This window comes from Melanerpes formicivorus, unplaced genomic scaffold (assembly GCF_026170545.1).
Source record: "Melanerpes formicivorus ecotype bairdi unplaced genomic scaffold, bMelFor1.0.p_v2 SCAF_83, whole genome shotgun sequence".
NCBI classification, from domain to species: domain Eukaryota; kingdom Metazoa; phylum Chordata; class Aves; order Piciformes; family Picidae; genus Melanerpes; species Melanerpes formicivorus.
Genome location: NW_027142435.1, coordinates 253,842 through 274,231, shown reverse-complemented (window position 1 = coordinate 274,231; position 20,390 = coordinate 253,842). Strand labels below are relative to the sequence as shown.

The window sequence follows — 20,390 nt, the reverse complement described above, 5'->3', positions numbered from 1 at the left end:
AACTGCCTGGGTCTTACCTGCGTGCTGCCCGCGGCAGGACCGTGCTCTGAGCAGAGAACAGGAGCTGCACCTTCGCAGCCGGCCACTGGATGGGGACCTTTGCTAGGCGCTTAAGTCCGGCTGCCTGTCGGCCAGCTCGCTTTCGTGTGTGGAGACGTCAGCAGGAAGGCTGCTGTCTGATGGAACTGGTCGCAGAGCAGGGCAGTGCTGGGGGCTGTACTCTGCTGGTCTCGGAAGACTCCTCAGCAGTGATTTGAGCGTTCTGGCTACTCTGCTCCTTCAGCTGAGCACTGGGGTGATTCTTCGCACGGGTGTTAGAACAAGGCTTAGAGCAGCTCAGCCTCTCCAGCAAAGGCTTTGCAGTGGGCTTGCACCAGGACTGCTCCGGCTTGATGTCCCTGAATGTGTTTTCTAAGTGATTCTGGTTTGGCTTTTTGCAGAAGTGTTTTAGGCTCCTCCACTTTGTAAGAGCCACAGAATTAGATGCTGCCATGTTTAGCACTGCACAAACACACCACAGAGCTGCAGAAGGACTAGAGCAGGAGCTAAGCAGAAGTGACACCAATGATTTTGTTTGCCACTCTCTGATGGTGCTGCACACTCAGGGTCAGTTTGGATCCTAAACTTAAGACTCATTTTATTCAGGTTATCAATCTCTCTCTTTTTCTTTTTTTTTTTTTTTCCCCTAGAATTAATAATGTTCTCCCTTCTGTAACTGGCATCAGTGTGGAACTGGTTTTGTTGTAGCTGAGTTTGTGCAATGCTCACTACCTACATGCTCACCCTTTAGGCCAGTTCTTACTGAGCAGTTAAGGTTTGTGTGCTGTGTGCTGTTCTTGTTTTGGGAGGAGGGGGGCAGGAGGCTTGTCTTTCCTCTTCTGAAAAATGAACGGAGTTATGAAATGAACCAGTCAGGTTTGAGACCCTGGATGGGAAAACAGAAATGAAAGCATCATCCTCTGCAAAAATCTCTTTAATTCTCTAAAAAGCAATTGGTAATTGTAAGCCAGGTTTGCACTGCAGAGGTTGCCTTGCTTGGATTCTGGTATTTCTCTCACCATGCTCTCCCTGGTTTCACTGCTCTCACCTCACTATTTTGACCACCAGCTCAGGAGCACTGAGTGAAAGCATTTTTTTTCTGCAATTCTTGTGATCCTTGAGATAGGGTCACCAGAAGTCAACCTGAGGAGCCTGAGGTGCACTGTAGTGGAGCTGCTGCCCAGGAGATGTTTGAGGTCAGTTTCTCTCTTCCTCAACACCCCCCAGCCCCAAAACGTTGCTCAGTCTAGGTTCAAATCGAGCGGATTCTTTGCTTGTTAATAGCAAGCAAGCAGCTCATGAGCCCAGCAGATGTTTCTGCATTTTAACCTAATGAGAACTTATTGGATTACTGCAGCCCTCCCTGCCTCCGAGTCAGTGCCACTGTTGAGATCCGGAAGCTCACAGGGAATACGATAAACAAACCATGACTGGGCTGTGACTGCCAGGACATGCAAAGAGTTCCAGAGCAGAAGATCTAACAGCTCTGAAATGCACCACTGGGCCACACCAATTAAGAGGATTTCCAGTGACTATGTGAGCACTCCTGTTCAACTCACAGAAATTATTTTAGGTTGTCTCCTCCTCTGCATTTGTGTGTGATCTGCAACACAAGCACCAGGGCGGAGGATGAGTTTTGCAGAGGGGGCTCAGACACCTCTCTCTCAAGGTGTTTCTGTGATAATGGCTGGGCAAGACCTGCCGAGCTTCTTGCTACTTTCTTCACTGAAGGAGTTGTCCATCCCTGGAATGGGCTGCCCAGTGGAGTGGCGAAGTCCCCATCCCTGGATGTTAAAAGCCAGGTAGATGTGGTGCTTTGGGAAATGGTTTCATGGTGGCTGTGCTGAGGCTGTGCTGTGTTTTCAACAGCTGAGCTCAGCCTTGGAGGTCTTTTTCAGGATTAATGATTTGGTGATTCTATGACTTTTGACAGAACCATTTAATGATTATATTCTCTGTTGATATATGCTAATGAGATTAGAGCCTCGTTTTGAATGTGCTCTTCAATCGTTCTTGCCTCGTAATTTTGTTCTAGAGATGCTTGACTTCACAGAGGCAGGATCAGGCTTGTTTCTACCACTCTGTATGTGGACTGCTAAATTGCAGTAAAAAGACATTGTCCCCATTGCTGAAAGGTGGCAGGAGTATGACAAAGCCAATAGGACCCTTGTCCTGCAGTTATCAGCTCCTGCATGAGCTATCTGTGTTTGGCTAGCAGGAGGCTGTCACAGAAACACAAAGGGAGAACAAAACAGGGAGTTAAATAAGGGGGGGTGTGTGGTGTGTGTTATCATGAATACAGCGCTGTAAAAATTAACTAAGACCTAATTCTTGTCTGGAGGTGTGTAACGAATGACAGGAACGTCCACACACCTGCTGAAACCTACTGAGTGCAGGACTTGATGCAAAGCGAAGTCATTCACAGGCTGGTTCCTTAGGTGCACGGCTGATCACTGATCGATCGATGTGCTCTCAGAATCTTTACTACGTTAGGGTGCCTCCTGTGCCTTCAGGGCTGCTGCCTCTGAGACAAGCCAGTGATAAATACCCATTCTGAGTCAGTGCAGAGGCTAAATAGCAAGGCTATGATCTACCACTTGATCTTTGTGAGTAGTCTCATTGAGCTGAATTTTGCAACTGAGGGGTGGAAAAGGCAAAAGGAAGCGCAGCTGAGAGTAGCAGTGCTCACGACATCCCAGAATCCCAGCATGGTGGGGTTGGAAGGCACCTCTGGAATCATTAACTAGTTTCACAGGAAAGATTCCTTCCTCGTGGAAGATTTTCCTTTTGATATTTACTGACTACCAGAAATACCAAGCAATCACAGTCTCCAAAGACCACAACCCATCTGCTAATTATGAAAGCATGTGCAACCCTGGTCTCAAAAGAAAAAGGCTTTGGATATCAATTCAAACTATTTAGTTACTGAAATGGAATTTTCTGTGCCTGCCAAAATGAATCCTATTCGGTGTGATGCAACAGGTGTTGGAATTCCAGCAGCAGCCTGTGAGCCACATCTGGTACTGGTTAGGAGTTTAAAGGAAGTTCTGGAAGGGCTGCTCTTGTATAAAACTGATTCATCAAGCAGGTCCTTGGCCACCTTCACCCTCCCACCCGCGCTGCCCTCAGATCCTTCTTGCGTTTACAGAAAATGGAATTTACTCCTCCTGGCATTTTAGGAATCCCAGTCACTTGTCCACGCCGAAAGTGTGTGGGGCACTGGTGTGGCCCTACTGGTGTCAGTAGGGTGAGGGACTGGCTGTAGTGAATAGATCTCTATTGGTCCTGACTGCTTCTACGTTCTCATCACTACTCTGCAGAAGAAAGCATTTCCCCCACCCCTTTGAAGCAAACGATGCCCAGTGTTGAAAACAACAGGGCAGGTGGTGTCCGGCGCTGACTGGGCCGGGCAGGAGGGGAGCCGCTGCCATGGCAGCCGGGCCGGCCAGGCTCGGCTGTCCAGGCTGCAGAGGACAGAGAATTTCGGAGGATGAGGCTGGGACCCCGCCGGGAACTTGCGCCGGGCGGGCAGCGCACCTGGGACCGGGCGGGGGCAGGCAGGGCCTAGGGCCCGGCCCCGGCCCCCTCCCCCGGTGCACGCTGTCGGGAGCGGGCGGGGAGCCACAAACAAAGAGCCGGGGCCGGGGCGAGCGGGCATCGGGGCCAGGAGGGGGCGGCCCGGGGGCGGGGACGCGGCGGGGGCGGCGGCGTCCAGAGGCACCGGGTAGCCGAGCCCGGCGGCGGGGCGGTGGGGGAGCCTTGGGCTGCGCTCGCCGGGAACAAAAGGTTGCTCCTGCCCGAGGAGAGCACCGTGGCCTGGGACTCTCAGCACCATGTCCCACAAGGAGCCCGGCTGCGCCTGGGGGGTCCTGCTGACCCTCTGCAGCCTGAGCGCAGCCCAGCCCCGCGACCGGCAGTAAGTACCGGGAGGGTCGCGCACCCTGCGCCGGGAGGGGAACCTCCCCGTGAAGGGTGGCGGGGGGACGGACCAACCGCTCTGCTCGGGGTTCCGGAGGAGGCTGTGCCGTAGAATCACGAGGCTTGGAAAAGACCTCCAAGATCACCCGGTCCAACCGGCAGCTCGCCGCCAGCCGCCGAACAAAGCTTGGGAAGAGTCCCCTCGAGGGCCGGGGGCGAGCTGCGGCGGGTCCACGCGCAGCAGCGCGTTTGCGCTCGCCGGTGCAAAAGTGCTTAGCACGGGGGGAAAAATACAACAAAAGGAAAAATGAAGAAGAAAGCCTCCTTAAAAATACCTACCTCTGGCTCCTCCAGGCAGCGGCTGCAGGGCTTTTATCTGCGAGCAATTATTTAAGGAATCCGGGGTGTTGCACAGGGGCTGCTCTTGCGCCTGGATGCTTGAAGGCAACGCTGGTTGCTCTCAGAGAGCATGTGAAGCATTCTTGTGGGGAAGATCATCCAGGAAGAAACGTTTCGCTGCGGGGAAAGTTCTCTGGCTTTTAGAAACTGAATCCGCAGCTCGTCGCAGTGCTTTTATGTGAACTTCGGTTAAGTTTTGCTTTGTTCTTTATCCCAGGCTCATTACAGCCGTCAGTAGCTACATTAACTGAGTGCCAAGGAGAACTTATTTTCACTTGCTTACTAGAAAATGTTTTAGATCCTGTCAGGTTTTGGCGTAACCTGACAGAGCTGTTAGTAAAACGTGCGTCAAAGATCCGTCCAGTCACTGTCAAGTTAACTGTTTAATTGCCAACGTAAATATGTAGTAGTAAATAGCTGTTATCGAGGGGATGATGCTTCAGAATCACAGCAGATGAGAGTAGTGTGCGTCCATGTGCTTCACATATCGCCCTGGAGTGCTGTGCTGATATGACAGTTCGAATCTAATCATTTCATACTGGATGCAGATGGTGCTGTCCCTCTGCAACTAGATCGTCTATGTCTTTCTTAGCAAGAATTTTCAGGCTAAGTAGTAACTTTTTATTGTTATTTATTGTTGTTCTGATGAATTTTGAAACCCGGCAACCCTAAGGTTTTGAGTCTGCAAGCACCCCATGCAATTTAACTCAGATGCCACAGAGATCTGATCTTCCTTTGGGGGTAATGGGATCTCCATGGCAATGAGGCTTGCTGAGAGAAAAACGTGGGATTGGAATTTGATGAAAGGTGACTTGGAGATTGTAAAACACTGTCATCCTCATCTCAGAATGATAATTAATCGTGAACTAAAGCAATCTGGCTCATGGAACTGTAGAAAGGCGTGGACTGAGAAACTGAGGAATTCCCTTGTTCTAAAAAATCCTGTTGGGTACAAAAAATCCAGCAAGGTGTGTCATGAAGAGTGCATGAATATGTTGCTTCCAGCCCAATGCATCAAAGAGCTGAGAGTCTGTAATGCTTTTAGCTGACAAGTTCATGGCACAATGCCATTCAGCACAGAAATGGGGCAGATTCCATGCAGAAACACAAGGATTGTGGTGTATATGGGAGGGCATCTAGGATGGCTTTCAAACTGTGCCTGTCTGCTAAAATGATTCCTTTTTTCCCAAGGTTTTTAAACGTGCAGGGTATTTTCTGGGAAAAAAAAATAAAAGGGAAAAACCAAAGCCCTGTGGTGTCAGAGCTGAGCATTGGAGCTCAGCCTTGCCATTAGAGTCTCTGCTTCTGTATCTGTTGGGAGTTTCAATGTGGTACATGGATGTGAGTCTGCCATTTAGAAAATGCCAACTGTCAGCACTGAGAGTTACTTCTTTTTGTTTTTTTTGCATCAAGTTGATCTGTGAAAATGGAGCCATGAAAAATCACCGAGGGGAAAAAATATTAGAAGTATCTAAACGGTTTCAAACCGAAGCATGACCTCCAAAATTCAGCTGGAGGGTCAGGTACCTCCTTATTCTTTCCTGAACTTCAGCATTTTTAATGATTAGCTGGTTCTGTATTTAGTTTATTTATATATAATACAAAATAAAATGTGTTAGGTATGCAATAAACATCCACACTGCTGTCTTTATTTAAATACTAGGGGTTTGTAAAACACTTGGGCTCTGTTTCTATGTGCACTCTGTGTTCTATAATGCACATTAGATGCAGGCTCAGACTGCTGGTGGTTACAAATGTGACCCCACAGGGATGTTACAGAGCAGTCTGCTCTTTTGTTATATGTAAAGTGGCTTACAAGTGATGATCAGATTTTTGTTGCTCTTCTTAACCATCTCGTTCCAACTTTGCTCCTCAGGGGCTATCTGATTGCAGCACCTTCTGTTTTCCGATCTGGTGTGGAGGAAGCGATAAGTGTCACCATCTTTAACTCTGCCACGGAGACAATGGTGCAGATTCAGTTGGTGGTCAAAGGAGAAACAGTGTCACAAGGCCACGGAACAGTTCTGGGTAAGTTCTGAACTCCAGACCTAGTTTGTAAGAGTTGAGCTGCCATCAGAGCTCCTCAGTGTCTCTTTGAGGAATGCTGTAGGTGATAACAGAACTGCAGCCAAACTGTTTAATTCACTGACTACTGCTAAATGTTCTCAGTTGATGGTGGTAATGTGGTTCTGATGTGTGTGACCTCAAACATCCTGGGCACGTAGTTTTTGAGACACCAAGACATACATGCTCTAGATAATTGATGCTCAAGGCTTTTATAGTGAAAATATTTCCTTTTGAAACCCGAATGCTTGACCCTGGAGAGCTGTGCAAGGAATAAGGTTAAGCTGACTTTAAAGCAAAGTATAACATTTACAACAACCTCATCACTTTCTGCCCTTATGTTAAAATGAGCACTGGAAATGCAGTCTCCTTTCTCTGGACTAAGTGGTGCTGTGGGAGGTGCTGGTATTTGTGCAGCTGAAGTCTTTAAAATCCAAGACAGACAACTCTCTGTGCTGTGTGTAAAGACAAAAAGCGTTTTGATTATGTCCAGCTTAATCCTCAATGAATTAACATTGGTGAAAATGGAGTTCAGTGGCACTGTTCTAGGGCTGCCAGTAGTGGTGTAAGCTGTCATCTAGGCAAGCTTCAGGCAGCCAGGTTCCTTAACCCTTCTGTGTGTCAAACCTGGGAGCTGTACCAAAGCCACTTCCTTTCCTATAACAGATTGACTCTGGTTTTATTCTCCCCTTGTCATCTTTGAAACTGGATGGCAATTGCTGAATGGTTCAAAAGGAGCGATGCTTACACATGTGGACAGCACATGGCAAAGAGAGATCTTAGGTATGGCTGTGTCCAGCCATGAAAATATCTTCTTTGAGTGTTTGAGAATTATTCGAGTCCCCAAAGAGGCCAGGTCCTTTTTACAGCCAGATGATGCCCTGTGCTGAGACCTCAGCCTTGATGGTGCTCTCTAACCACAGAGCACTTTGCTGAGTACCTTGGGCCAAAACTGTAAATAAATGTGGACCTGGTTTATTTTGGAGAGCTCTTCTAGGCGTGACTTACACTGCAGATTGTTTTACATGATGTAGGACAATGATTTCAGGTGAAATCACAATGAAGGGGTATTGCATGAGGCACAAGGTCTCCTTGCACTCAGCTGCAGAGTCTGAAACATTGGTACCTCAGCTGGAGAAGAATAGCTCTTTCTCTCTCTTTCTCTCTCTCATTTTAGATAAAGGAACAATTAAACTGAAGGTGAGTGTCAGCTGTCTGAAGATGGGACTTGCCTTCAACCACAGCAAGCCTTGCTCTCTGAACAGATGTGGCACAAGCACAGGTCACGTCCTGGTGCACATAGTATGGAGGAAGCAGCCTTCAGAAGAGTGGAGAGTGAGAAGAGCAAAGCTTAATCCATCATAGCTCATCTGCCAGGCCCTTAACACCACCGAAGCAAACCAATAGCTGCATCTGTGGCTCACTGCTCACCGTCTCTTGTGATTAGTGCACAGGAATGGCACCATGTGCTGGGAACTGAGTGATGTGAAGCATTGGGGCAGACCACACAAGTCCATTGTGTCTCTGCTGCCCCTCAAAAGCTGTGGGCTCTCACCAATTTGAGCTGCATTTTAGCCTTTGGCATTGGCAGTATTTTGCCATCAGCACAGTCCATAAAGTGAAGCTTACAGAGGCATCCAGGTGAGCTTCGTGCTCAGATGAGGGCCTCCCATTAGCAGATTTCTCTAGTATCAGATTTTTTGTTTGGTAATTTTTAACACTATTTCCAAAGCCTTCTCTTTCTCTGAGCAACTGGTTGGAAATGTGCACACAGGAATACTTTGGTTTGGGGATTTCTGTGTTTTGGTTTATCCTGTCTATCAGCAGGGTTGTATCTTCCCTAGTGACGCTGATTTCCCTGTGTAGCCTTCTTCAGTGGAAGCTGCACATGTAGATCAAATATCACTTTGCTTGAGTGATAAAGAAAGGGTAGAGGAGAATTTCCTGCTATGTTTTTTAGCACCACTTTGCCTTCTTTGAAGTTCAGATGTTGCAAAGGCTGTAGTATGTTCTTAATTTTCTTTTTATTACTAACACAGAGTTACACTGAAATTCAGCAGGTGGCAGCTCTTTGCTCACTTCACTGTCAGTTCTACTCCCCAGCAAGCTCAAAGGCTTTTCCATGTCTTTTTTACCTCGTGGTCTGTTTTCTATAGGTGCCTCCAGGGCTCCGTGGCCAGGCACATCTCAAAGTCTGGGGCAACCGGCACCTAGCAGAGGAAGGGTACATTTTCCACAACTACACTACAGTAACTATTGACAGTAAAGGGTCATCAGTGTTCATCCAGACTGACAAACCCATCTACAAACCCAAGCAGAAAGGTAAAGTGACCTCTGAACTTTCCACATCCTAAGGCTGCCTTTTTTTTTTTTTGGGGGGGTAGTGGGGAGGGTTGGGGGAGCTCTGAGATGAGATATTCTGTTCAGTGTCAGCTGAGGTGGCCAAAAAATTTTCTCTTTTCCTTTTTTAGTGTTGATAAACCTCTTTATGGTGGCTTCTGACTTGAGACCAGTCAATGACAGGGTAAAGAAAACTGCTTTCTTTCTCCCTGTAAAATCTGATGGAATACTTGGGAGCCTGCATTTTGTTCTGCTGTGTGTTTGTACAGGAACACCACTGGATTTTGTAACCTCTTCAGACGTGTCTCCTGTTTGCTTCTTGTTATCCACAACTGAGGCCTTTTGCATTTGGTCACCTTACTGCTGAAGGAGACTAAACACTTCTGCAGCTCTAGCAAATACCTTATGACTATGCCAAAGCAGTTAGAGTGTTTCAGAGACTTACACTCCCTTTAGGTCGTGCCCATATCTGCACCAGTTATTAGAAGTGTGAATGAAATGTGGTTCTCAGGCTTGTGGTCGAAGCTTTGTCACTTTGTGCACCATGCCTTACCTGTGTGACTTGTCACAAGAAGCAAATAACTTTGTGTCAAAGCTTGCCTTTTATTTTTCCCTTTCAGATTGAAGCCTATGTGGTGGTGAGTATCTGCCAAGCCTCCAGCAAACACCCTGCAGAGCTGCAAGGTTCTTGTAGCCTTGGGCAAGCCACTCCCAGCTGTGACCCAGGCAGTCATCTCTGGCCCTGTGTCTTGCTGATCTTTGTCTTGCTTTGTCATGTGCCAGGGGAAGTTTAGGCTGGAGGTGAGGAGAAAGTTCTTCCCAGAGAGAGTCATTCACCATTGGGATGTGCTGCCCAGGGAGGTGGTGGAGTCACCATCCCTGGAGGTGTTCGAGAGGGGATTGGACGTGGCATTTGGTGCCATGATTTAGTCCTGAGGTCTGTGGTGACAGCTTGGACTTGATGATCTTTGAGGTCTCTTCCAACTTTGGTGATTCTGTGATTATCATCAACAGAGATACTTGTTTTCTACATCGGTTTTCCAGCCTGAGAAGGACTGGCTGGATTCACTGGGGCTGGTAGCTATGTGGTCCCACTCAGTTTCTCCATTCCTCCCCATGCAGACACAATTCTGTCCTTCACGTGGCAGGGCTGGTAGACCAGGGCCCCTCTCATCTGCACACAGACATGATGGTAGTGGACAGTGGAAATTTGTGGCAAGGACAGGGTGCTCCTGAGTTTCTTCTGTGGCTAGTGGGGGTTGGTTGTTTTTGTTTTTTTTTTTTTTCCTTTTTAAACCATGTGTTTTCTTTAGCTGTCAGCAAGCAGAATCCATCCTCTTCTGTTTGCATTCAGTCACACATTAAAGCAGGATTGATTTCATCTGACTCTGTCATCTACAAATTGTCTTGCTAGTTGTACAGCTCCTTCGTGAGTAGAAAGAGTCTGCAGGGCCAGCTCATCTCATCCAAAGCAGCTGCCTAAGACAGGTGGAAAATCTGCTGTTGGCAGTGCTCACTGGTGTGCACTGGTTATAGAAGCAGTGTCCTTGAGTGGGTGCTGAAGTTTAGAAAGCAAATTCCCTGGTGAAGCCTCTGCAGAGTGTTCTGGGCAGGTGTTAGCCAGGTCTGAGCTGCTAGTGAGGTGCCTGCTGCAGACTGAAGTTCTTGGTTGCAAACTGAGTTCAGCACAGCAGTGACACTCGTGGTGACTGTGATGTTTGTCATTCCCACACCACCCTGCAGGATCCTCGGGGCTCTCGTATGATAGAGTGGAACAATTTGAAGCCAATTTGTTGTGGTAAGTTTCAGATTTATTTTTTTTGCTCCTGAGTTGTGTTCAGTAAGTCTTGCCAAGGGCTCAGGGTGACACTGAGCTCACAGCCTGTTGTTTCCTGTTTCAGGTATTGTAAATATGACTTTTCCTTTGTCTGACCAGCCAGTGTTTGGGCAGTGGCTCATCTTTGCTGAAATGCAGGGGCACACCTACAACAAATCCTTTGATGTTCAGAAATATGGTGAGTGGTGCCCAGATCAGCTCAGCCTGGTACCCACCTGGCAGAACAAGACATTGTGAAATGGTTTTGACTGGAAGAACCCTCTGGAACTTGGAATTAGTTTTTTGCTACCCTCCTCTTCAGTCTCAAAGTGCCCCTAATGGAAAGTGGCTGCTACCACCCCCAGCACACAGTCTGTGATTCTGTGAAGTGCTTCTGGACACTGGCAGCTCAACTGTGCTACCAGCATGGTGTGGCAGAGTCAGTAGCAAGTTGTCCTTCCAACTCTGTGTCTGAGCGTGGGCTCAAACCCTGGGTCACAGATCCCTCTGAAAAGAAGTCAACATCTCAGGGTGTTTTGCTAAGGCCATCTCTCCAAGAGGGTCTTGGTTTGCTCCTTTTGCTTATTCACCCTGCTGAGTGCTGTCCTGTCCAACGTTGGCTGTCCTGGCCTTAGCTGATGACAAGCTGAGACCCTGTCAGAGCTGCTGTGCTTCATAGTCTGGACCATATATCTCCTTGAGAAGATTCTGTTGTATTTCTTTTCATTGTAGTATTACCCAAGTTTGAGTTGATGATTGACCCCCCTCGCTACATCCGTGACCTTTCACTGTGTGAAAAAGGAACTGTCCATGCCAGGTAGGAACCTGTCCCAAATCCAGTTTCATTGCTAGGGATTGTAGTACAGGACCAGGAGAATGCAGTCTCTGGAGCTTGGATCTCCTGTGCTGCAGCATTTTCATAGGATTTCTGCTCATGAGCTTTCCTATGTGAGAGCCTTCATGAAGCACTTTCACAAACTGGGAGAGCTGTGATGTTGTAGGTCCCACAGTACCTACCTTGACAGACTGGGGAACACCAAAGCCAGCTGGAAGCTATGAGTGATCTTCTTTCCTTTTCAGATACACGTTTGGAAAACCAGTGACAGGGAAGTTAATAGTCAATATGACTATCAATGGTGTAGGGTACTACAGGCATGAAGTGGGACACCCTGTCCTCAAGACCACACAGGTGAGGGAGACCTCCGAGGCAGCTGCCGTAAAGTGCCTGATCTGTACCTTTGGATGCTAATACCACAGCTGTTTTTTATCTTGCTGATGGGAGAGCAGAAAATAAGTTATAACTGTGACAATTTGGCCCAACATAATGAAAATAAAATGTAAAAACATGGAGTATGTTTGTGATTTGGAGGATAAGAATTCCTAGCTAGAGCATTAATCTGGGTTTAGAGCATGCAGGCTGAGGGAGAACATGAGAATAGGAGACTGGGACATAACTAGTCCAGAGTCTGAGTAGGGGAGAAAGATGAAAGGTGTTCTCTTGCCTCCTTCCTTCTCCACACTTAGTTCTCTCCTCTCCACATCCTCCCAAAACACAGCTGCCAAGTCAAGTGTCTGCACTTCAGATTTGGCTTCTAGATGCTTTTGGATTGTGCACACAAACTTCTGTTTCCATTTCCCACCCCCCCTGTAGATTGATGGCTCTGCTGCATTCGATGTCTGTGTCAAAGACATGATGCCAGCTGACGTCCCAGAGCACTTCCGAGGCACTGTCAGCATCTGGGCCACAGTCATCAGCTCTGATGGGAGCAAGCAGCTCACATTTGATGACTCAACACCTGTTCAGAAACAGCTCATTGACATCAAGTATTCCAAGGATACCAGAAAACAATTCAAACCTGGACTGCCTTACAAAGGAAAGGTAAAATGATCAGGAGAGACACTGCCATGTGGCTCATAGATTATACTAAGAGAAATTTTTCCCTTGGAGGGTGCTGAGGCACTGGAACAGGCTGCCCAGAGAGGTTGTGGAGGCTCCAAGCCTGGAGGCCAGGTTGGATGTGGCCTTGAGTAACCTGGGCTGGTAGGAGATGTCCCTGCCCAGGGGGGTTGAACTAAATGATCTTAAAGGTCCCTTCCAACCCAAACTGTTCTATGGTTCTATGACACCGACTTGATCCCAGCATCCCACCCTGTTTTGGTGTGGTTCTCCCACCTGCTGCTTCTGTTGTTGGCTGGAATTGTCTGCAATGTGTAACTTGTTCCATATCTGAAACATTCTGCAGGTGGAAGTCACTTACCCTGATGGGAGTCCAGCTGATGGAGTCACTGTCCGAATTAAAGCTGAGCTCACACCAAAGGACAACGTTTACACAAGTGAACTGGTGTCAAGAGACGGCCTGGTGGAGTTTGAAATCCCCTCCATCCCTACAGCTGCCCAATATGTCTGGCTGGAGGTGGGTGAAAGCTCTTGAGAGGATTAGTGGGCTTTAATGTAACTAATCCTGTCAAACCAGCACTGCATCCACCAGTGCTGCAGACAGAACCGCTGCCTTTCCACTGCAGTTTCCTGAGCTGAATGCAGCAGACAGTGGCTTTGTTCTCACTGGCAGTAGGACTGATGCTGACCATCATGACAAAATGCCTGTCCAAATACAGCTTTATACTGGTGTCTGATATCTGGAGGGTGCTGTTGCTGTGTAAAGATGACAAGAGATGAGCAGCTAGGGCGTGTGAGGCAGGAGCTGTGGGTGCAGGGTGGGAGCACGAGTGGGGCTGTCTGTGCCTGCCTAACACTCAGGTGTGACTTTTATCCAGACCAAAGTGATGGCGATCGATGGGAAACCATCTGGAGATCAGTATCTGCCAAGCTACCTGTCCATCAGCAGCTGGTACTCACCCAGCAAGTGTCACATCCAGCTCCAGGCACCAGATAAACCTTTCCAGGTACGCTGGCTTCACAGCCCACCGTGGTAGCTGCTGCATATCTTGGCTCAGAGTCCTTTGTTCTGACTGAATCTTTCTAGCCTCTGTTTCTGGGATCCTGGACTGTGATTGTTTCTGCACAGAAGTTGAAGTAGCTGCACTTTAGCCACCAAATAATTGTTCAGTGTGGCCTTCACAGGGTTCTAAGACAGGTACCCTTGACGCTTTGCACAGCTTCTCATGTCCTTGTTCAGGGTTTGTTCTCTCCCCAAGCAGATGCTCCCAGGGTCTGCATTTTGCTCTGCATAGAGACACTTAGATATCTCTTACCATCAGGTGGGTTTCAGACTCTTTGTATCCAAGATATGAGCTTTTTCTTTTATCATTACATTTCATGGAAGTTTAATGGCTAATTAATCTTTTACAAGTTTCCTGAGGTATGGAAAGGGGATTATACACTGCTAATCTGAACACATTGTTCTTGTTATAACCTGATTAGAACTAATTCTTCTGTGGGAAAGCAAGGAGTTGGATGAGCAGCTGATGTGGGAACTGTTCCCCTGCTTTGCCAACTCTTACTGGGTGTTCCAATTAGCTACATTCATTTTTTTAATGAATTGCTTCATCATTTGCACTGGGGAATTCTTAATACTTCAAGTATGTAATGTCATGGGGCACTTCTTGGACTCTGTGGCATTCTCCTTGTGTTTAACCATTAGCATCTCATTGTGTTTTAGTCTGTGCCCCTTTGGTTTGTACCATCTGTGCCTTCTGGAATGCTAATGCTGTGGTAGTGCTGAAGAAGGCAGTTTTTCAAAGGATTTCATTGGGCTCTAACTTTGCTCTTCAGCCTTAACAGCCTTGCCTGGGCACTGCTGTGCTTTGAATGTCAGGAGAGTCAGGACTTGCTGAGGTAATCCTACTCGACACGAGTTGCTCCTCATATCCTAGGAAAGAGGAAAATTGGCTGCTCCTCAGAAGGCTTATTGCTGAGCCAGACATGACCCAGCCCTGGCCTGTGACTGTCCTGGTGTCTGTGCTGCTGGGACTGGTGGTACCTGGGGGATCTTGTCTCCAGGGTATTCAGTGAGTGCCTCTGTGTGGATTTCAGGGCATAAAAAGTGCAGGTGGTCTCTGTGTTGCTCTGAAGCCTGCTGTAAACATCGGCTGGGTTTACCCAGACAAAAGAAGCTCTCTTGTCATTTCGTTGTGTGCTCAACAGCTCCTTGAGTGCCAGAGCTGCAAACTGATACCGAGACTTGTCTAATTTGAAATTTTCCCTCAGATCTATCCCTAGTAATTCCATGCCACGTTGGTTGTGTTTGGATTGGTCTTTGCCATATGCAAGTAATCACCAAGCATAATCTCAGTTCAGCTGCAGAGGCTATCAAACAAATCCCCAAGTACAGTCTCAGTCCCACTGCAGGCTATCAAACACACATCTCTTCCCACCCCCACCACAGCTCTTCCTGTTCTGAGCTGGGCTGATGAAGGAGTGTCTAAAATCCAATCAATTCCGACAGCTGCTCTGTGCCAAAACCTTAACTTTCAGGATTCCAGAGATTCCTTTATTGTTTCATTAATGCATGGAGCCCCCCAGCCCATTCTGGGGTCAGCTGTGCAAGCAGTGCAGAGCTGCACACAGGCTGCTCCTGGCTGTGAGGCAAGGCTGTGAAAGCAGCACAAGTGAAGCACACTGCTCAGTGCCTGCACTTTGGGGGACTTCAGACTGAGATCCAAACTGTTCTGTGCCTTGTAAATAAAAGCTATGCCTTGTGACAGACCAGATCTTTCTTTTCTCTCTCTGGGTGCAGGTAGGAGAGGAGGCTTGGATTGCAGTGAAGTCCACGTGTCCTTGCAACTTCACTCTGCATTTTGAGGTGGCATCAAGAGGCAACATTGTCCTCTCAGGACTGCAGCCCAGAGATGTCATCCAGCAGAGGAGCAAGAGGGGCACTATGCCCTTTGAGAAGAGCTCTGATATCACACACCTCCCAGGAACAGGTAGCTAGCATCAGAAATGCAGACTGCTCCCTCTGTTCAGGGAAAACCAACCTTTACACAAACCAGTGTCCTCTTTTAGATGCTTTTTAGAGGGCATAGAATAATTTTGCAGTGAGAGCAAGGGACAGATGCAAACCCTGGATGGAGAGTTCTGTGTCTTGCAGTATTTGGATGGGGCAGGAAGAGAGTGCTCTTGATACATAAACCTTTCCTTTAACAATGCCTTTTTTAGCACCTACCAATGCTCCTGCAGCAGAGCTTGAGGTCTGCAGGACATTCCTCCATTTCTTGGTGGCTCACAGCATGGCTCCCCTGGGTCGTCTTCTGGTCTATTACATCAGGGAGAATGGGGAAGGGGTCACAGACAGCCTGCAGTTCACCGTGGAGTCCTCCTTTGAAAATCAGGTATGGGAACTGCGGCTCCAGAGGAAGGGCTGACGTCCTGGTGCTCCCTAGCCTTGTCTGCTGATTGGGGTGATGGGATCTCATGTGACACTCCTAGGTCACAGTAGCCCTCTCTGCAAATGAGACCAGACCAGGTGATGTTGTGGACATCAGGGTCAGAGCTGCAAAGTCCAGCTGTGTCTGTGTAGCCACTGTGGACAAGAGTGTGCACCTGCTCAAGACAGGCTTCCAGCTGACAGCCAGGCAGGTGAGGGAGGCTCAGGGCCCCGATGCCTTTTCTTGACAGTGCTGTCTGCACCTCACCTTCAAGAGACAGCCTGTACGGCTCAGGAGAGCAGGCACCTCCCTTTCCCTACAGGTTTTTCAGGAGCTTGCAGAGTATGATGTGTCTGATGCCTTGGGAGCCCCAAAGGAGGAAGGGCACTTCTGGTGGCCGGGCATGTCCTCGCGGCGCCGCAGGTCCTCTGTCTTCCCCTGGCACTGGGACATCACCAAGGACGCTCGCTTTGCCTTCACAGTAGGGAGACTCAGCCTCACTTCTCTGTGCAGTGTCTTTTGTGCTTTGCTGCTTGCAGGATAACCTCCAGCTCCACAGGCTTTTGGGTTTTTCAGCCCAGAGCTGTTCCTCCAGGGGTTATGCTGAGGGCACAGACTCCCTGTCCTGCAAAGATGGGCTGGGGCAGTGGGCTGGGTGGGTGTGGAAAGAGAACCAGGCTCCTGCTGCCTTTTGTGCTGGGGAACTGTTGTCTTCTATGAATGAAGGCATTTAGGGGACAGAGCTGGCCAGTCCCTTTCTTAGGAATCCTGTGGTTTTTACTGGGAAGCTGTGTGGACAGTTTCCATTTTGCTTGGCATTCCTGGCAGTGCAGAGCTGGTGATGCCTGATGTGGGAGCTGCCTTCTCACTGCAGCAGGAGACACTGGAAACTTTGAGGAAGGGTAAAAAGCTGTAATGTGATGTTTTGGGGAGAAATGTGTAATGATGCTTCATCTGTAGCTGCCTTCTGGCTAGAGACACCCAGTGATGCTGGGCCCTGCTTCACAGGGACTTTGCAAGCAAATGAGCTTGCTCAAGCTCTGCCCACCAGGTGCCAACACTTTCTCACATCAGCAGTCACTTTTGTACAAAGCTCGGGAAGATCCTCAAGGTCCAGTGAAATTTAACCTGTAAATGCTGGAATAGTTACCCTGTAAATGTTGGGATGGGGCTGGGAGATTCTACTCAGAGAAGTCTGTTATGAGTACATGTATAATTCTTTCTTTTTTTTTTCTCTCGCTGGTTTCTGTTTTGTGGTCTTCATTTTCATTCTCTAGGAAACTGGTCTGGTTGTGATGACTGATCTGGTCAGCCTGAACCACAGGCAGAATGGGGGCATGTACACAGACGAGGCTGTGCCAGCTTTCCAGCCACATACTGGCACACTGGTGGCTACAATGCACTCTAAAATAGCACCAAGGTAACATTTCTGTGGCAATGCATCTGGTCCAGGATATTCTGAACTATTTGTTGTCTATTTTTTTTCTTCTTGTTTCCCACTTCCATGCCTGAAGGAAATTGCTTGGTTTAGACAAGGCAATGGTGGGGAAACTTCTATGTGCTCTTGAAGGATGTGATAGAATCATATCATAGAATGGTTTGGGTTGGAAAGGACCTTAAAGCTCATAGAGTTCCAACCTCCTACCATGCTCAAGGCCTTGTCCAACCTGGCCATGAACACCTCCAAGCTTGGAGCCTCCACAACATCTCTGGGCAGCCTGTTCTGTTTCCTCAGCACCCTCTTGGGGAAGAATTTCCTCCTCATGTCTCACCTCAGTCCAGCTTCTTCCAGTCTGAAGCCATCACCCCTTGTCCTGGCACTGCAGGGCTCTGTGTGAAGTCCTTCCCCAGCTCTTCTAGAGCCCCTTCAGGTACTGGAAGGCTGCTTTAAGGTCTTTCTGGAGCCTTCTGTTCTCCAGGCTGCACAACCCCAGCTAATGGTTGACCCAAAATTGACGACATCTATTTTGTTTGATTTAAATTAATTCTGGCAAAATGAAAAATAATATTCTTCAAAAGCTTCAGTTGAAACTCTTTGCATCTCTTGGTTTCCTGTTCATTAGTTGCTGTTTCTCAATATTTCCAAGCTAGGCCTAAATTATGAGAGCTCAAAGTAATTCCAAGAGAAAAAGCAGGAGGAGAACATCAAGCAATGGTCGTGGTAACTGTGAGGCCACATCATGACCTCCTGAGAAGTCCCATGCTCTATATTCTCCCTTTTGCTTTTGCTTGGGGAAAGCTTTTGGCTCTTCCAAGCTCCATTGTTTTTGAGGTGATATTATTTACACTGTCTTTTTAACATTGTCTGACACTCTGAAGTCCTTGTTTGTCTCCAGTGTGTGTGAAGTGCACACACTTCATTTGGTTCATGATAATTTGGTTTATGGATAATTTTTAATGCTTCTGCACTAGCTTGAGTTGTAGGTGGTGGTGTGATCAGCACACCCTTGGTAACACTGATGTCGCAGTTACTGCTGACATTGCCTCGTTGAAAGAATTGATCCAAGGATTTCTTTCTTGTTCAAGCAGATCAGAGAAGAGGAAACGAACCTTCTTCCCTGAAACATGGATTTGGCACTGCCTCAATGTCAGGTATATCCAGAGGGTTGTATCCTCGTTGCATACAATGCTCTTTTACACCCACTGACGTTACCCTGGCATGTTGTGACAGTCTCTGCTGGTTTTGCTTTTCTTTGTTGCTGCTCTCCTCAGTATCCTTTCTCTGGAGTGTTTTCACCTGGTCTTGCAGTGCCCTCACTCCCTCACACCCCTGTGCAGCTCACCACAGTGTCACCAGCAAAGGAGCATTGTTGGGGGAGAAAAGCAGCGGTGGTTTGGTCCAGCACATTTCCGGGTTTCACTCACTTATGGATAGGGCACATCAACAACTTAGTGACAAGCAAGCTGGGACACAGGTTTGCAGTGTGTGCTTGCTGTGAGGAGCTGCCTGTGGCATAAACTTGCCTCACAATCAGTGCAAGCTAGGCTGCTCTTGCAGCAGGAAGGGGCTGCAAGGTGGTGCTGCAAGTCCAGCTCTGTCCTAAAATCTTCATGTGAACCAGCATTCAGTGTACCACTGGAGAGTGAAGAGGAATGGGAAATGTTGATGAGTTCCCAGCCAAGAGCCAAGATCAGCCAAGGCCATCAGGAGTGACAGTTTCCCTTTGCAGGAGGGAATGAGTTTGGTCTGGATTTGAGTTTGGATGCCAGGGTAATTCAGGAATGTCAACTTCAGGCAGTGGTGCTGCTCTTCTGCCTTTCCAGCCCTGTCCTAGCATCAATTGTTGTGTGTGCTCAAGTGGGAAAACAGTCCCAGAGTAATGTGTGAGGACATGGAGGCAGAGGAGCTGCTCCTGTAAATGCTGCTGTAGCCTCACCATGCCCTGGGGAGTGTTCTGCAGTGATCCCTCTTCAAACTGCACAAGGCCCTTCTTTCTCTTTCATCCAACACAAAAGTGTTTCCTCCAAGCCTCCATTTGCTGCCTAATAAGTCCTGGCTTCCACTGCGTACAGCTGGAACTAAATAATGAATAACCAATAACTAATGCCTCCAGAACAGCACATCCAGGGCAATTTGAAACAATTATTTAAAGGCTTCTTCAGGTTTGCAAGTAAAGTTCATGCTCAATAAATGATGATAAATTAAATTTGACAGGAACTTGCAGCAAGAGTATTCAAATCTGCTCAATTGAGCATGAAATATGCTTTGTAGGAATACACAAAGAATTCCAGAAGTGCCTGTTTGGGCCTCAGCAAGCTGGGGCAGTTAATTATAAGTGGGAGAGTGTGGAATAAAAAAGTTGCAGATTGCATTTTCTCCACTTCATCTCATTAGAAACAACTGGGCTGAGCATTCCTGCATTTCCACTCTCTTGAACTAGAAGAATTTCTTTTTTCTTCTACCATTTACAATTAGAAGATACAATTTAAAAAGAGGCAGACAAAAGCCCAATGTCAACTTCCCAGCCCAGTTCTTGAAAGGTCCTGCAGCCTGGCTGGAAGGTCTGAGGGCTGGGCTGTGTGCTTTGGCCCCTGCCCAGCAGAGTAAGTGCCCTCATGTGTGAAAATTGTTAATGCTGCTTTGGGCTGAGTCCCAGCACAGAGGACATCAGCTGCAACAAACTGGCTGCTTAAAGAGGTGGGAATGCTTCCAGCTCTGGAGCTGGGACACCTCTGCTGCTGCTCGGGGCTGCAGGTACCAGCTAGTCAACTCCAGCTGTGGTGACAGCTCCAAAGCTAAGGAGCTGGTGGGCTTCAGAGAAGGTTAAAAAACTTGGCGCTGTCAAACCAAGTGCAGTTCCCAGGGTCTCCGCTCTCTGGTGTGAGCTGGGAGGCCACAGACATCAGCTTGCAAACTGACCCAGCTTTACAAGTCCGTTCAAAGGCCCAGGGGGCTCTAGTTTTTCATCAGACCACTTGTTTGAATCCTTTTCCTTCTGCAATATAAATGAACAGAGCAGTACCTGGTAGGCTGCCTCATTCCAGT

At 47.9% G+C, this 20,390-nt stretch overlaps 1 protein-coding gene across 7 annotated transcripts in view; it reads left to right on the top strand.

The window, feature by feature from the left end:
• Nucleotides 1-3,773: 3,773 nt before the first annotated feature.
• Nucleotides 3,774-20,390, top strand: part of CPAMD8 (C3 and PZP like alpha-2-macroglobulin domain containing 8) — a 47,314-nt gene continuing 30,697 nt past the window's right edge. For 3 of the 7 annotated variants that reach the window (XM_068164940.1, XM_068164941.1, XM_068164939.1), the window contains exons 1-19: nt 3,774-3,955; nt 6,233-6,384; nt 7,598-7,620; nt 8,577-8,742; nt 8,892-8,944; nt 9,381-9,398; nt 10,504-10,558; nt 10,662-10,775; nt 11,309-11,393; nt 11,657-11,765; nt 12,228-12,455; nt 12,820-12,990; nt 13,352-13,480; nt 15,274-15,463; nt 15,696-15,868; nt 15,966-16,115; nt 16,227-16,385; nt 17,182-17,324; nt 18,434-18,496. In XM_068164940.1, the coding sequence (XP_068021041.1) occupies nt 3,873-3,955; nt 6,233-6,384; nt 7,598-7,620; nt 8,577-8,742; nt 8,892-8,944; nt 9,381-9,398; nt 10,504-10,558; nt 10,662-10,775; nt 11,309-11,393; nt 11,657-11,765; nt 12,228-12,455; nt 12,820-12,990; nt 13,352-13,480; nt 15,274-15,463; nt 15,696-15,868; nt 15,966-16,115; nt 16,227-16,385; nt 17,182-17,324; nt 18,434-18,496 (2,264 nt within the window). In that variant the 5' untranslated portion in view covers nt 3,774-3,872. Of the gene's footprint in view, nt 3,956-4,402; nt 5,325-5,769; nt 5,880-6,232; nt 6,385-7,597; nt 7,621-8,576; nt 8,743-8,891; nt 8,945-9,380; nt 9,399-10,503; nt 10,559-10,661; nt 10,776-11,308; nt 11,394-11,656; nt 11,766-12,227; nt 12,456-12,819; nt 12,991-13,351; nt 13,481-15,273; nt 15,464-15,695; nt 15,869-15,965; nt 16,116-16,226; nt 16,386-17,181; nt 17,325-18,433; nt 18,497-20,390 lie in introns of those variants that run through there. The other 4 variants (XM_068164944.1, XM_068164946.1, XM_068164945.1 and 1 more) reach the window with 4 other exon arrangements.